Genomic DNA, 16950 nt, shown 5'->3' with positions numbered 1-16950 from the left:
ACACATTTGAAGGAGGAAAAACAGATATTAAAGCCATAAAAGCTTTCAGTTTAAGGGGAGTAAAGGAACGAAAGCAGGTTCATTCCATTTAGATGCTGCTGCCCTCTTGTGGTCAGAGAACAGATTGAATGTTTTAAATGTTCCAAATGTCTCCAGATGTAGTTTAATACAAAACCTCATTCATAAAGAGCTTTTTCTTCAGTCTTTAACATTACAGTGTAGAACAACTCTCAGTTTAATAGAAGTGTAAAGATTTTGTATTACAATAACTGTTTATTGCTAAGTATTCTGGTGTATACGGTTGCACCGTAATAAACACATTTTCTTCAATTCCTACATCAGTGTCTCTGCATTTGAAAGACTGATAAGACTACTGAAAAAGCTTTTATAAATGTTACCAATAGTGCGATATCTGCTGATGCTATAAATATTTCAGAGCTTTATTGTGAGTCTGAAAGTGTTGATAAGACTGATAACAGTAGTGATGTTAGCTGAGCTGTGTTTAACACTCATTAATGCTCTTCTCCCCAAAAGACTGTGTGAAGAACACAGCTGCCTGATGAAGAACCTCCTTCATGATGAATTGAAATTAAAATCTAAATGGATTATTTCCTTTAGTTCTACAAAGTTCATCACTAAATGTTTTCTATGCAGTTAAAGCAGAAGAGAAAGAAGTGCTAACCTGCCCTGCCTGCATTTATAAATCACATCATTTTCAACACGGATTTCTGTATAATGATCATTTGTTGACTTTCCATAACAGTTAATAGTCCTTTCTCTTTCTGTTTAATCATCATCACTTTATTATTACTCAGATATTTTACTGAGATATTTTGAAAGAGATAGAAAGAAAAAACTGTCACTGTAATGAAAAATAAAACCGAACTTCTTTACTGAATATGTAGCAGAAACCACATGACATTGTTATTATACTGTTATTAATATTGTTTGTTTTTGTTTTAATATTGTCATATAAATCATTAGATATTATGTCAGTTTGGAAACTTTAGACATATTTTATTTACCTACTTTTTTGTTGGTCACTCTCACAGTTATCTGATCAAATCTGCCCCCCTGTCTGTTTCTGATAAAGAATATTTTGGGAGGAATTGGAAAAGTTGCTGTTCTGGAAATCCTGGAAACAATCTGGCAACCAGAAACATTGTGACTGGAATGAAGGTGGAAGTGAAAGTGGTCGCTGCTTCTTCCGCTCTGGACGCTAAAGTGGAGAGTCGTGTGTGAGATTAGTGGAGAGTTTAAACTCGGTCTTATTATTATGGATCTGCTGTTATAGACAAAAACCTGATATGAACTGATTTAAAATGTGGACATATTTCACCACCAGCTGCAATATGACTGTATGAAGAACAGCGAAGGTAAGAGCAGTTAGCATCATGCTAACCAGGATAAACTGTGACCATCAAACCTGAGTGGAAAAGAACAACAACTAATATAAACAATACATTAAATAAAATATTTCTTTATGATTATGATATGGGTCATTCTACAGAAATGTCCACTTTTCATCTATCCATAGGAGTCACTGGTGTTACTGATCGTCATTGGTGTTACATCAGTAACACCAGAGACATTTTTAATGAAAAATGCTTTTTACAAAATAACTGCTACATCAAATCAGCATCAAACCACATGTTGTCAATCATGGAATATCAACTAAAATGTATAATTTAATCCATTTCACAGTTATCTAAGAATAAAGTAGGTCATATCAGTGACCTCAACTAAAAGCTTCATATGAAATCATGAGCTAAATGAGAAATGTTCTGATAACTGAAAAGCAATAGTGGACTTACTATTTACCTTCAAAAATACCTTCAAAAATTAGGTAAAAGAAAGAAAGTAATGTCATCAGTGTGATTGTTATTTCAAAATAAGATATTTTTTGTTATGCAGCGACCGGACTCCTGGGGACCACAACTTTCTTTATTTATGTTATAATATTTATTTGTCATTTGTTTTCTTTATGTCATTTAAATCATGTGTTTCATAGTCATGTACAGATTATTGCAGTTACAATAGCAAAGAAAATGTGTTTCTCACCCTTTAAACATGAGGAACAGCACTTTTGTGGTGCTTGGAATTCTGGATAATATTGCTAAACTGAAATTAAAGAAAAACCTTGACATGTTTTTCAAGTGTAAAATATCTCTAAACACTGGGGACAAAAAAATGGATGTTTCCATAGAATGACTCAGATCATTTATGTGTATCTTTATGTAACTGTGAGTAAATCAATCTCTCTCTCTGTCTCTCTCTCTCTCTTTCTCTCTCTCTCACTCTCTCTCTCTCTCTCTCTCTCTCTCTCTCTCTCTCTCTCTCTCTCTCTCTAGGATTGTATTAGTGTGAATCTGTAGGAGGAGATAAAGAGATTAAAATGGCGGCTGCAAGAAACAGTAAGTTAAACTTCCAGAACCTACAAAAGGTTTTACTGTGAACATCATTAAATAATATTAAATAATATTCAATCAGAGAGTTTATTTTTATTGTGGAGACACACAAGACACAACTATTAATGTGTGTGTGTGTGTGTGTGTGTGTGTGTGTGTTTCTACGCAGATGAGTTTAAACTCTTTGGACCTCATGAAAAAGAGTTTCAGTCTGGCTCTGAGGTCACTCTCTCCTGTCACCTGTCTCCTGAAATCAGTGCTGTTGCCATGGAGATCAGGTGGTTTAAGGAGACGGACTGTGTTTGTCTTTATAAGAACAGGCAGGTGACAGAGGGGAGGGGCTACGAGGGCAGAGTGAGTCTGTTCACTCAGGAGCTGCAGAGAGGAAACGTCTCCTTACAGATCAGAGACTGTAGATGGTCAGATAGAGGAGATTATCTGTGTCAAGTCACCAATGGAGACACAACAGAGGAGATTACAGTAGAAATGAGGGATGGTAAGTATTCCAGAAGTTCACTCTAAATAAACTGATCATCATCATCATCATCATCATCATCATCAGCGTCTCATCTCAGAATGAAAGATGAAAAGACATAAATGAGAAACACAGATGTTCAGAATGGTGTTGCGTTCAGATAAAGGAGGTAAAACATACAGAGGATAAATGATGTTAATGTGGAGTGAAGGACAGATGGAGCATTTCAGTAGAAAAAACAGTGACTCTGTTTCTCACTCTGACTCTAAACCTCCACATCATGACTGCACAGTGGAAAACTCACAACTGCAGCTGAATTAAAAACTTATATAAGAACAAAATTTCTATTTTAGATTAAAATTTTAAATTAGAACATAAAAGTGACACTGATTTACGCTGGGTTCACACATAACTTTTTAGCTGAACATCTTCATGGAGTTGTACTGAAAGCATTGAGTGACAGTTCAGTAGTGAAGGATGAAGAACTACAGTACAGATGAGAAAAGGAGATTCTGATAAGGAGATAAAGAGTTAAAAGGACGGAAGTATTCTGAATGTAAAATCTTTCTCATGGAGATTTGTTTAACTTTGTGTTTCCTTCTGTTTTTATTCCACAGCAATAAAGGTAAGTAAATAACTGTTTACTTCTTTCTCTGCTGGTAGTGACTGATTTTATACTCTTATCACATGAACTACATTCATTACAGACATCAAGCAGCTACATAATATTGAGTCTCAGGTAAATTTCACATGATGAACAAAGTCTCTGTTCTCAGAATGAAAGCTTTTGACTTCATCTCCCTCCTTCCTTCCCACAATGCTCCTGTGCATAATCCCACTGCACTGCAGAAATGTAGAGACAGTGACGTTTACTGACGAGAAAAAGACACAACAAATAAAAGCAGTCTGGCTCTGTTGGGAGTGATGTCACTGTTCTTATGTGATGATGGAATATTTGAGTTGTTCATCATCAGTACATCATTATCATTAGAGTGTCTCTCATTACTGTAGTTTTCCTCTCCTCCATGACTGAAAACAGCCCAGAACACACACAGCAGGAGCTTCTGACACACACTCACACACACTATCTGCCTGTTTGATGAGTCTCTATATCAGTGACTCACAACAAGCAGCAAATAATGAAGAGTCAGCAGCTCTGAAAGACTTGATTACTGAGATCCTCTCATCTCCTTTACTTCATGTCATGCTTCCCTCCATTCTCACTGTCTCTGCCTCCCAACCTCTGGACTCTCATGACAACACCATTCTGCCTCACCTGACTATTGATTCTTTGCTCCTGTACCTTGTTATGTGTTCGATAGATCTAATTGAGGGAGCTACCCTTCCCAAATCTAGAGTATATCCCTTTACCTTGGAAGAAGGGAAAGCTATGGAGGACTATATAAATGAAGCACTAGATCAAGGTTTTATGCATCTTCATCTCCCTCAGCTTCAGGATTTTTTCTTTGTTCAAAAGAAGGACGGTGGAGCTCAGTTCTTCACCAAGTTAGATCTCTGTAGTGCCTATAATCTTATTCGTATCAGAGAAGTTGATGAATGGAAGACAACTTTTGTGACCTCTAGCGATCACTATGAGCACCTAGTCATGCCATTCGGGCTCTCTAACGCCACTTCCGTCTTTCAGTCTTTCATAAATGACACGCTGCGTGACACGATGGGAAAATTTGTTATCGTCTACACTGATGATATTCTGGTATGTTCCCCTGACATTGACTCTTACATTTTGCATTTTTGTGAAGTTTTTCATAGATTGCTAGATAATCAACTGTACATGAAAGGAGAGAAATGTGAGTTTCACTTACAGACTCTATCCTTCCTGGGTTATGTAATTAGTGCCACCAGGGTAGTCATGGATGACCATAAGGTAGATGCTGTGGTTAACTGGCCTGTCCCATCATCAGTGAAAGAAGTTAAGAGATTTTTTTCACCAATTTTTATAGAAGGTTCATTAGGAACTTCAGTTCTGTCGCCACTCCTCTGACTGCTCTTTCTAAGGGAGCCTCAAAAAATTTGTTTGGAGTCCCCAGGCAGAGAAGGCATTTGCTGCTCTAAAAGCTGCTTTCACCACAGCCCCCTTTTTCAGACACCCAGACCCTTCATTTTTTAATTTTTTTTTTGTAGAAGTAGATGCATCAGAATCTGGAGTTCGTGCAGTTTTGTCTCCACATACTGGAGATCCCAACACTACCTGCAGGGAACCTCATGCCCCTTCTTGTTCCCAATCGCCCCCAGTCTCCCTGTCTGAGCCTGACAGAATACTTTGCCGTCATGCAGATGTTGTCCAAATGGATGTAAACACTCAAGGCCAGCTCCTGTTACCACAAGCTTCTCTCCAATTTTACTCAGTGAGACGGTGAGTTAAAATCACCGGTCTGGGAGCGTCTGAATTCTGTCAGAGCCTGACACTTCCATTCACTTCATTTAAGAATAATATAATCAGCTTCTCTTATTCAGTCTGCAGATCTCTCAGCATATATCTTCTAGATGAACAGAAAAAAGTATATAACTGTTCTTAAAGAAGCTGAGGGAGAGATTTCAGAGAACTTGTATTTCATTTTTCATGTGTCTCTAATGGCTTCAAGCATGAAATCTTCAGGTTGTTTTATTCACTTCTACAGTCTGTAATAACAGATAAGAGAGGAGAGAATGAAGAGGGAGAGGTGTAAGACAGACTGAAATAGAGATTTTTTTCCACACTGATTCTATATAAGTGAAGTTTATTTCAGTTATTATATTAATTTTAGACTTTCTCCTCACAGTGCAGTCCAGCAGTGAACAAACACAATAAACAACTGACTGTGAGAGCAGATGGTTATTTTAATAATCAATAAAGACACGTTCATATACATACATATCATCAATGCATTATAATACAGTAATGTAGGAAAATATGGAGAGACAGACAGACAGAGGGCACAGACAGAACAGTAGCAAATAAAATACTGAACCAAAGATTTCTTGCTCTAAAAAGTAACACTGTCAGTCTGTATCAGACCCACATAAAGAAAAGAAAAAGCCCCCCAAACAACAGTGCAGCATCATCCACATTCACTGTGCTGTTACATTTCCAGCTTTACTAACATTTAAACATAATCATTCACTTAGGATTCCATGCATGAAATCTTCACATGATATTATTCACTTCACAGTGGCTTTCAGAGGGAAGAGCACAGAGAGGTGAGTATAATTCAGTGTGTAATGCTTTTATTGTGATGTGCTGATTGTTGATGAAGAATGTTTGTGTTGTAAAGACTGAATGTATTTATCTGTACTGTGTGTTCAGAGTGTTCAGCTGAACATCATCAGCAGAGAAAGTTACTAACACACACTTCAGCTCTGTATGTATCACTATAGTGTAGAGCTCACAGCAGCCTGAGATGACTGAACACCATTAATAACACTGTTACCTCATTCACACACAGACTCACAAACACACACACACACACACACACACACACACATACACACACTCACACACATCTGATCTACACACTGATACTGACAGATTACACAGTGAAGCTCACAGTTTTTCACACTGATTATCATTAATATAATCAGAAATTTGTGTTAGAATCATTTCCTTACATGAACTTTAAAAGCAGATTCACGTTTATATCAGCATTTATATTTAAAACTGTTCTATGAAGACAATAATGGAGCTAATTATGAACTGTAAGTATTAAGTCAGCTGGATCATGAAGTAAAGACAGAACAAACAGGTTACAGACAGTCAGAGAAGCAGCAGAGAGTCAGACTTATTAAGGAGACGATCAGACTAACTTCTCAGAAGCTACAGAGCAGCAGATCTCAGGCTAGAAATGGTATTTTAGATCTCTTTAGTTATCAGGTTTAGTTTAGAGCTCATTCATTTCTCCTCTCAAACTTTAGAATATCAAGCATAAAAAACATGAACAAAAAAAGTTGTTTAAAATGGCTACACAACTAAAAATCAATTTTAGATCTTTTTGAGTCTATGGCCCAATCCCATTTCTTCTTTTTACCCCTACCCCTTGTTTTCGAGTGTCACCTAGAGTAACAAGAACAGAGTTACAAGGGGTAGTGGTTGAAATCTTGCCCTACAAAATGGGACAACCCTCAAATTACAAAAACAAACAAACAAACATTACTTCATTAACCACCTATCACCTATTCACCAGCTACTTGTTTGAATTTTCCCGTTCCACCTTAAATGGTGCATCAGTTACACTCTTCAGACGTCAATACTGCTGGACTATTTAAGGTGGAGCGGGAAAATTAGCTAGCCAGCTACCGAAACATTAGCATACTATTAGCGATTTTTTATGCTTGTTACGAAGAAAATGACCATAATACATTGAAACAACATTAAACTAAGATAATACAATGGTTATCATACTTTTTAACAGAGAAAATACTCACGTTTGTGGCTTTCTTTGGTCACTCGTGCAGCCGTCTTGCCGGCTTTTCTCTTTTTTTCTCATAGCACTCCATTTGGAGTGTGATTCTGAAAAACCTCAGTTTGGAGGGCCATGTAGCCCTAACACTTCACCCTACCCCTCTATCCCAACAAAAATTGGGACACCCTTACCCGAGACGTGAATGTGCAAAACAGAGGGCTAAGGGCTAAGTGGTAGGGGCAATGGGTGAAATGGGATTGAGCCTATATTTTCTCTAAGGGAAGAATCTTTTCTCTTCAATATTTTTTCCTCAATAAGGACAGTTCTGTCTGATTAATACATAAAAATGACAGATGAGCTGTGACTCCTTTATTGTTTAATAATATTTGAACATGAGCTTTTTAACTATACACACAATATAAAAACAGTGAACGAGTGAATAGAAAAACACTAAATGTACAGATTCATCTTTATGAAGCTCCAGAAAGCCTGTGTTCTTTTTGAGGGCTGACATATTTGATGTCTTGTTGTTGGGGGTCGATTATGTTTATTGATTATATTATTGTTTAAAATCCTGTTGTATTTTTAATCTCATGAGATTCTCTTATTTCTGAGAGATATATTGTGACTTGACAAATATACAAATATTAAAATATTTATGGACTAGATGTTCATAAATATGTCCTTATACATGACTGAGCTTAAATAAATGTGTTTAAGCTGACCCCGTTGTTGGGCACTCCTGCCTGTGCTCTGGCCTCTGGTCTTGTCGCGCCATCGAGTCTTGTCAGGCCATCTTCCTGCATTGCAGCATCATCCCCATTGTCATGGTCTTTAACCACATGCCTTTGAGTTTGGGGTAGTGACATTCTCCTCCACGTCACTGGGGGGCTGTCCTACTTCTGACAGTAGTGTAGCTTCAGGAGAAGAAGAAATACAGGGGTTTATTGAACACACTAAATGAAAGGAACACATATAAAACCGAAAGTGGGGGGACCTCAATGCAAACTAATGCAGCTTTCCTTATGTTATAAAATTGTGTAATAATACTTTGGGCCCATGGCTTGTTAAGGGGTCAAATAGAAATACATTGGTAACACTTTACAGTAAGGTTCCCTAGTAACCTAGTAATTATGCACCAACAAGTCCTGAAGGAATAGTGATCCGCTTGTTAAGACATTACGTATCGACCTTCACGTCCAGGTCTTCTACTGCACTGATGCTCTCATCCATAAACACTTAGCTAATGTTAGCACCCTCTGGTAAAAGCCAAACTGCCCTTTGTGGACAGCCTTGATATTAGCTCTGGGTTTTATAGGGTATTTCTTGCTATTAACTCACATCCTCATGTTTCAGTTCTTAGCCCTTTCTCTGTGCTGCCCAGCTAAGGTGAAGATGGTAACCTGGCTAGCTAGCTATCTTCATCAGCTGCTGTCCGAGCAACAAGCTTGACAACTAAAACATGAAGATGTGGGTACATAGCAAGAAAAACCCTATAAAACCTGTAGCCTATAATAGGGGTATCCACTTTTGCCAGTGGGTGCTAGTGTTCGCTAAGTTTTTTTTTTTACTTCATTTTAATTCATTCTGTTCCAGCAAAGAAAAAGTTTATTAGTTTGATCATTCCTTACAAAGAGCTCAGTACCACTGAGATTAATAACTGATCATCACAATCATTTATCAGTCTACTCAGGCTTTAGCAGACCTCAATAACACTGACCTACATGTTATTTCATGATCTGTTCCTGATTGACACTATTTTAATAATGGTTAATAACAGTTAATAATAGTTATTATATCAGTTAGTTTTCAATGTTAGTTCATATATCAGTTAATCTTAGTTATTAGTTAATCTCTCTGTTTATTCTGTAAATGTACTTTATCTGATTTTAACTGCTGCAGGAATAAAAACAATTCCTTCTCATGTTTGTTCATCAGTAATGAAGCATAACACAACATTCATTACTGATAATTACTATATTAGTTCATGAGTTGTTGATGCATAATTACTAGTTTACTAAGGAACCTTATTGTAAAGTGTTACCAATCATTTCTATAAGGGTTGAGTTTTTGCTGTAGGTTTACACTTTAACTGTTTAGCTGAACGTCTTCATGGAGTTGAACTGAAAGCATTGAGTGACAGTTCAGTAGTGAAGGATGAAGAACTACAGTACAGATGAGAAAAGGAGATTCTGATGAGGAGATAAAGAGTTAAAAAGACTGTTTTCCAAGTATTCTAAATTTTCCTTCTGTTTTTATTCCACAGCACAAAAGGTAAGTAAATAACTGATTTTTATACTCTTACCACATGAACTACATTCAATACAGACATCAAGCAGCTACATAATATTGAGTTTCAGGTAAATTTCACATGATGAACAAAGTCTCTGATCTCAGAATGAAAGGTTTTGACTTCGTCTCCCTCCTTCCTTCCCACAATGCTCCTGTGCATAATCCCACTGCACTGCAGAAATGTGGAGACAGTGAAGTTCACTGACAAGAAAAAGACACAACAAATAAAAGCAGTCTGGCTCTGTTGGGAGTGATGTCACTGTTCTTGTGTGATGATGGAATATTTGAGTCGTTCATCATCAGTACATCATTATCATTAGAGTGTCTCTCATTACTGTAGTTTTCCTCTCCTCCATTACTGAAAATAGCCCAGAACACAAACAGCAGGAGCTTCTGACACACACTCACACACACTATCTGCCTGTTTGATGAGTCTCTATATCAGTGACTCACAACAAGCAGCTAATAATGAAGAGTCAGCAGCTCTGAAAGACTCGATTACTGAGATCCTCTCATCTCCTTCACTTCCATTCACTTCATTTAAGAATGATCAGCTTCTCTTATTTAGTCTGCAGCTCTCTCTCATCTCCAGCCTGCTCTTCTACTCATGTACTCCAGTTAAATAGTTCATATTCTCCTCCACTACAAAGCAGCTCCACCTGTGTTCCTTTAGTGTGTGGAGGAGTTCTAGATGGACTGATGAGGCATCATTTAGTCCACAGTCCGTCTTTACACATGACTCAGCTTAACATCTCCTGTTTATAGGAGGTGATTAATAGAAGAGGGAGATGTGAACCACAGACTGAAATGGAATGTTTTTATTTTGATACAGTGATTCTAAATAAATCACCATTTTATTATAATAATTAAATATTCTGTTGCTTATTGTCTCCAAAATGTAATGTTTAGTTGGGAATTATAAAACATACACAATGAGCTCTGAGCTGATTAATGTTTTTCACTACTGTTCAGTTTATAATCAGCCTCATACAAACAGAAATCTCATGTGATTAATGTTCTGGAGGTGAAATTCGTTCACTAATCAGTTTCTCCTCTCCAGGGTTTCTTCATGCAGCAGGTGAGTTCACTGATAAAACCTAAAAATAGTTTTAGTAATTTGCTAACCTATTAAGTAGTTAATGATACATATATATATATATATATATATATATATATATATATATATATATATATATATATATATGAATTGTCATATAATATTAATATCAGTGTTGTTTCTGATCACTGTATTAACTCCCTTATCATCACCCTAACAACTGTTGATTTGTTGTCAGATGTTCAGTTTTACTCCTGTTATAAAATCCTGCTCTAACTCTGCTTTAATCACTTCTTCCACCTGAGCTTAAATATTTCAATCAGCTTCAATCAGCAGAGACTCTACTGTTAGTAATATCAGCTCTCAGTGATTCATACTGACACCAACCATCATCACATCTTCACTCTGTTTTATTCTCTACAGAGTAACAGAGAATGGAGAAAAGAGGAGAGAATGAAAATGACGGAATCTCTTCTGCTTATGGGTGAGTTTTAAAGGAGACACAAAATAAAACACACTGACAGTTGAACCTGTTAAATTGGAATGGTGTAATGTGGGCAAATTTCTTTTTTTATTATAATAAAAAAATATGTTTTAATATAAACCCCATTCTGGAAATGTTGACCTGATTATTATTGGATATTAAACTGTAGAATTCTGTTGATTCAGCTTCTCCTGCTTCTCCTGCTCTGTGGTTCTGATCAGAGTTTTAGTCTTAAATCAGTGATCTTAGCTCATCTCTGTGTGACTCTGTGTAGCTGCTGTGAGAGTGCAGATGTTGTCAGGTGATGAGGGAGGTGTCTGATAAGTCTGAAGGAGGAAGCTGTATTTTGGAATCTTCTCATTAAATGCAGTGATTTGATGAACAGTGGAACAGAATAACCAGCTTTAACTAAAACACATTCTACTGCTGTCAGCTTTGCTCAGATCATTAAAGTCTCTGTTAGAAATCAGTGCAGCTGTGCACTGTTAGAAATAAAGGTTCTGTGCAGGTACATTTTTCATTCATCAAGGTACAAACAGTGTAAAGGTGCCCTCAAATTTTAAAGTTTTAAAGGCCAATTGTTTACCTTAAATAAGTTTTTCAAGGTTAAACATACATATTTGTATCTTTTCATAACCTAATTTTTTAGAACAGAACAATAAAATAAAAGCCTGGAGATAAGACGGGGTGTGTGGAGTCAATACTTATATAAAATATAATTTCAGTGGATTATGGTACAGTTATGTTCCCTGACTAAAGGTACTGAGATGGACCCTTGAGGGGACCACCCCAGTGACAAGTGGGGTATAATCCCAGTGACAGTTCTGAGAGTGTGCAGGCTGAAGTGAGTTTCTGCAGGAACAGGATTTCTGTTGGAGATCCTGTTGTACAAGATCATTAACTTAAAGCCTCTTTCTGTCCTCTCCTCTCCTTTTTCACTCCTCACCAGCTTTTTCAAACTGATACTGAATTTCTTCAGTGTAGGTGCTGGTCTGGATCTTTACTTTTATCTGATCATGTTCTTTAGTGAGCTGGTTAAGTCACAGTAAAGCTTCTGCCACTAAAGTTAATGCAGGAATTGTAGACTAACTTTACTTCCAGTAGAGATAGAAACTTTTATAAAAAGAGCCAAGTTGTTAAAGATACATGAGCATCAATTACTTTACTCAGCCAATGAGCTCACCAAACAATCATTACTCAGTAGCAGCAATGCTGGCATCCAATTTCTTATAACTTGTCTGCTTCAGAAAAACTAATGTTTTGTTTTGTAGTTTTAAAGGAAAAATCATTTAAAATTTCTGCTTTCCAAAATTAAAGGAAGGTCTTATATAAATGGAAAGAAATGTAAATTTTCATTTCTATCCATTCAGCTTCATTCACTCCCATTTATTGAGAACTCGCCCAGGGGCTTCTTTAGTGTTCTGCAGTCATGTTTTTGGTATAACGTGAGTAATATGAACTGGTCAGACTCCCCTTAAACTCACACTGGCTTGAGAGAATGTCAGGAGTGTGTAAAGTGGCGACAAGGCAAAGTGCAGCATTTAAAATAAAAAAAAAAAAAAAATTCAGGAGATAATTTTGATTTGTTTACACTTTTTTGGTCTCTGCATAATTCTGTATGTGTTATTTTATTGTTTTGATGTTTTCACTGGCAATGTATGGCATGTGGAAAATATTATAAATAAGAGAAAACATTATTTAAATAAGTCTGTTGACTGGTGGTGTAATTGTTATTAATTATTCTCTATCATTATTTTCTTTGTTTCAACTCTTGATTATATTTAGGCTATTTTTTAGATATTTTTGGTTGTTTAACACTTTTTCTGTCTCTGCATAATTTTAAATGTGCTACTTCACTAGAAATCTAAAATGAGAAAAAAAGTAAAAATAAGAAAAAGTCTTCAGAAAAAGTTTAAAGTGTGTTCAAAGTTTTGAACACACTGGTAATGTTATTGTAATTAATCTCTACAATTACTTTCCTCATTAATTTATTCAACTCTTCTTATCCCAACTGATTTTTCTAGACTTTTTACCAGAGAGAAAACTTTTATGCTTTCTTAACAGTAAACTCCTACTGCTGTTAAATCTCAGTACTGTGTATCTGTTAACTTGGCACATAGTGAATTTAGAAAGACTGAATTTCTATTTTCCTACAGATTTAACTGAAAAGACCAAACAGCTCGAAGAAACTAAAAACATTCTATCTGAGAGAGACACACAGCTAATGGAGAGAGAAAAACAAGTGGAGGAGAAAGACAGACTTCTGACAGAAAATACAACAACACTTCAGACGAAGGAGAAGATTTTAGAAGAGAAAGACAAACTTCTCACAGAGACACAAGATGAACTGAGACAAACAACAAAGACATTAGAGAATCATAGAATACAAATGGAAGAAATGGAGAAAAGACTTGTGGAGAAAGATGAAGAATTAAAAGAGACAAAACAAGAACTAAAAGATAAAAACACGATTATTAAAGAACATTTAGAGACTGTTGATAAGAGAGATTCATTATTAAAGGAAACAAATGAAAGATTAGAAAGTGTTAATAAACAGCTTAAAGATAAAGACTCACAACTGGAGAATCAGATCAAACTGCTGAGAGAGAAAGAGACTCTACTGGAGATCACAGTGAAAGAGGAGGAAAGCAGTAAAAAGCAGCTGGAGACTCTGAGAAAGGAACTGCAGGACAAGAGCAGCAAACTACAGGAGATGATGATCCTACTGGAACAACAGAAAACTGAAGTGAGTGAAAAAGACAAACAGCTTGAAGAGAAGGAGAGACTTCTAAGCGAGAGAAACACACAGCTAATGGAAAGAGACAAGCAGGTTGAGGAGAAAGACAGACTTCTAGAGGAGAGAAACAAGCAGCTGCAGGAGAGAACAGATCCAGACTCAGCAGCTCCAGCCAGGAGAAGACATAGCAAAGAGATTAGACCTCCAGCAAGTGAGTGATTTGTGACACAAAAGAAGGAAAAAAATCTGATTAATGTCTATGACAGATGTAATATTGTATGTTTAAATTTTTAGAATAAGAATTACGGTACTCATTTACCACTATCATCCAACAAAGTATATGTCAGTGATTAAATATGTAAACATACACTGTGTGCAGGCAAATACATTTTAAAGAGATGCTTCCTGCTGTTTTATACTGAGTGTAGAGACTCATCAAACTGGATGGATGTTCTAAAAACAGTAAATTATTAGTATTTGATGTGGCGTCATGAATATGGAATAGCACAATAACAAAGATGCAGTTATTCTTTTCATGTTAAATTCCTAATTTCTTCATTGTTGTTGATTCACAGTGATGGGAGAATCCTCTAGTTCAGCCCCTCAAGAGTCAGTTCCTGTAGCAGAGCTCAGGCTGGTGCTGCTGGGGAGGACTGGATGTGGGAAGAGAGCAGCAGGAAACACCATCCTGGGCAGAGAGGAGAGGAGCCAGGCTGGAGCATCTACAGTGAGGCAGCAGAGTGAGAGCAGACAGGGGGAGGTGGCTGGGAGGCAGGTGACTGTGGTGGACACTCCTGACTGGTTCTGTCCTGGACTCTCTCTGGAGGAGCTGAGACAGGACGTGGGACTCTGTGTCCGTCTGTCTGCCCCAGGACCCCACGCCTTCCTCCTAGTCATACCAGTGAAGCAGTCTACAGGAGAGGAGAGAGGCATGCTGGAGAAAATGGAGGAGATCTTTGGAGAGAGATGTTGGAGGAACACCATGATCCTTTTCACTGTGACTGATGAAGTCCAAGAGAAGAACATTGAAGAGTTTATCCAGTCAGGAAACCAGGAGGTCCAGAGACTTGTGGAGAAATGTGGGAACAGGTTTTACTGTCTCAGCATTAAGGAGAGTGGAGATGGTTCTCAAACCTCAGAGCTGCTGGAGAAGATAGAGAAGATGGTGGAAGGAAACAGAGAGAAATTCTACAGCAGTGAGATCTACCTGGAGACACAATCTCAGATCAGAGAGATAGAGAAAAGAATTGTGAGAGAAAGAGAGGAGATGAGAGAGAAACAAGAAAGAGAAACTAGAGAGAAGCTGGAGAGATGTGTACAGGACACTTTAATGAAATTTGAGGAATTAACGGCTAAATGTCATGAACAAATAAATCAGCATGAAGAGCGAATAACTAAACTTGAGAAAGAGTTAAAAGAGGAAAGAGATGATCAGAAAAAGATAGAGTTGAAAAGAGAGCTAGAAAGAGAGATTCAGCAGAGGAAGGAGGTTCAGCTTCAGCTAGAAAGACTGAAAGAAGAGACTGAAAAAGAGAAGAGAGAGATGGAGGAACAACACAGACAGGAGATGGAGGAGATCAGGGAGACGTATGAAGGAGAAGCCAGAATGGAGGCAGAGAGGAACCTCATGAAGATCATCCTGCCTGAACTCCAGAGAAACATTTTGATATCAAAGTCAAAGATGCAGGAAGAGTTCAGGAGGCAGATGGAGGAGAAGGACAGAGAGTTGAAGACACTGGCACAGAGAGTGGGAGCACTTAGTAGCCTGTTACAGGTGGAGGTCCATAAATACATTGGAAATCAGTAAGATCAATATGCTGAAAATGCTCCTGTAATGCTGAACATACAGACTGGATAGAAAGAGCTTGGTGGGTTTAAGCACTGTTTGTTATTGTAATATTACTGATGTGATACTTTCTGTACAGACAGTCTTTTATTCATGGTCTTCTATCGTTTTCAGAGATGAACTCTACGATTACCTCTTATAAGTGATGCTGATGTGAAGTTGTTGATGGTCATGTGAAAGATGAGGACTTGTTGCAGTTTCTTGTATAGTCTGTGTGACAGATTCAGTACATTACTGTGACTTACTTTTAAATGAGTGATTTGACAACAAGTTCCTTCAGAATCAGGCCTGGACCTCACTACTTCTGACTCCGTTCAGCAGGTCATTCATTTTGCACTTTTGTGACTGCAGAGTCACCTTAATGACTCATCAGCTACCATGAACTGAAACTTTAAAGCAGTGAGTGGATTCCATTTTGTTATAACTGTATTAATATAATGTAGCAAAACACTGAAAAGTAATCAGGTACTTGACTCTGTGATTGTGTTTCTCACTGTAATCTTTTGTAAGTCTCACAGTTTCATGCTAATTGGTGTTCTTTGCGAGTGATCAATATACACTGACGTGCCAAAAACCATGGGACAGGATCTAGTATCATGTAGGAATCCCTCTGGTCCAGCGAAGTGCATTATCCTGCTGGAATATTCCATCATTGTGGGGGTTCATGAAGTCCATGAAGGTCTGCAAATGGTCACTAAGCAGTGAAACATAGAGGTCACTGGTCAATGACATGTTCAGGCGGACCAGTGGACCCAACCCATGAGAACAGACCCCACACCAGTATTGAACCACCACCAGCCTGCACAGTGCCTTGTTGACAGCTGGGGTCCATAACACATAGGTACCATGACTCATCAGACCACACCACATGTTGCCAGTCTTTTAGGGTCCAGGTAACAATCTCACAAGTCCATGTGAGGCGCTGTGTCCGGTGTGCCGCCTGTCTGTTCGCACGGACAATTATAGATAGATGCAGCTGGTCATGATCATTAAGCATTAACGTATTCCCGATACACATATGACATTATGGATCGAGGAATGTGAAATGCTTGCGCAACGTCAGAAATGGAATTTCCCATCCGTCTGACACCCACTATCATGCCTCGTTCAAACTCTGATAATTCATGTCGCCTTGCCATGAGCACGCTGGCCAGTGTTCAACCTCACTCACATGACAACACTTTACAAATGAAACAAGTGTGGACATTCCCAAGCCGTCCACTGGGGTGACACCACTTCATAATCAATTTACAT

The 16950-nt window shown here is 37.7% G+C and overlaps 1 protein-coding gene and 1 long non-coding RNA gene across 2 annotated transcripts; both read left to right on the top strand.

The window, feature by feature from the left end:
* The first annotated feature begins 1191 nt into the window (after positions 1 to 1191).
* LOC118801909 lies at positions 1192 to 2391 on the top strand. Its single transcript, XR_005006589.1, has 2 exons — positions 1192 to 1376; positions 2352 to 2391. It is a non-coding gene; the product is annotated as an uncharacterized LOC118801909 (long non-coding RNA).
* Positions 2392 to 2605: 214 nt separating this feature from the next.
* LOC118801908 (calponin homology domain-containing protein DDB_G0272472-like) lies at positions 2606 to 16004 on the top strand. Its single transcript, XM_036562318.1, has 8 exons — positions 2606 to 2904; positions 3501 to 3508; positions 6054 to 6081; positions 9547 to 9554; positions 10633 to 10650; positions 11053 to 11113; positions 13270 to 14061; positions 14426 to 16004. Exons 1-8 carry the CDS (start codon positions 2676 to 2678, stop codon positions 15655 to 15657), a joined length of 2376 nt encoding a protein of 791 aa, XP_036418211.1. The 5' UTR covers positions 2606 to 2675; the 3' UTR covers positions 15658 to 16004.
* Positions 16005 to 16950: the final 946 nt, after the last annotated feature.

The sequence above is a fragment of the Colossoma macropomum genome, unplaced genomic scaffold (assembly GCF_904425465.1).
Source record: "Colossoma macropomum unplaced genomic scaffold, Colossoma_macropomum, whole genome shotgun sequence".
NCBI lineage: Eukaryota > Metazoa > Chordata > Actinopteri > Characiformes > Serrasalmidae > Colossoma > Colossoma macropomum.
Note: the sequence above shows the minus strand (reverse complement) of the source record. Positions and strands in the feature narration are given on the sequence as shown.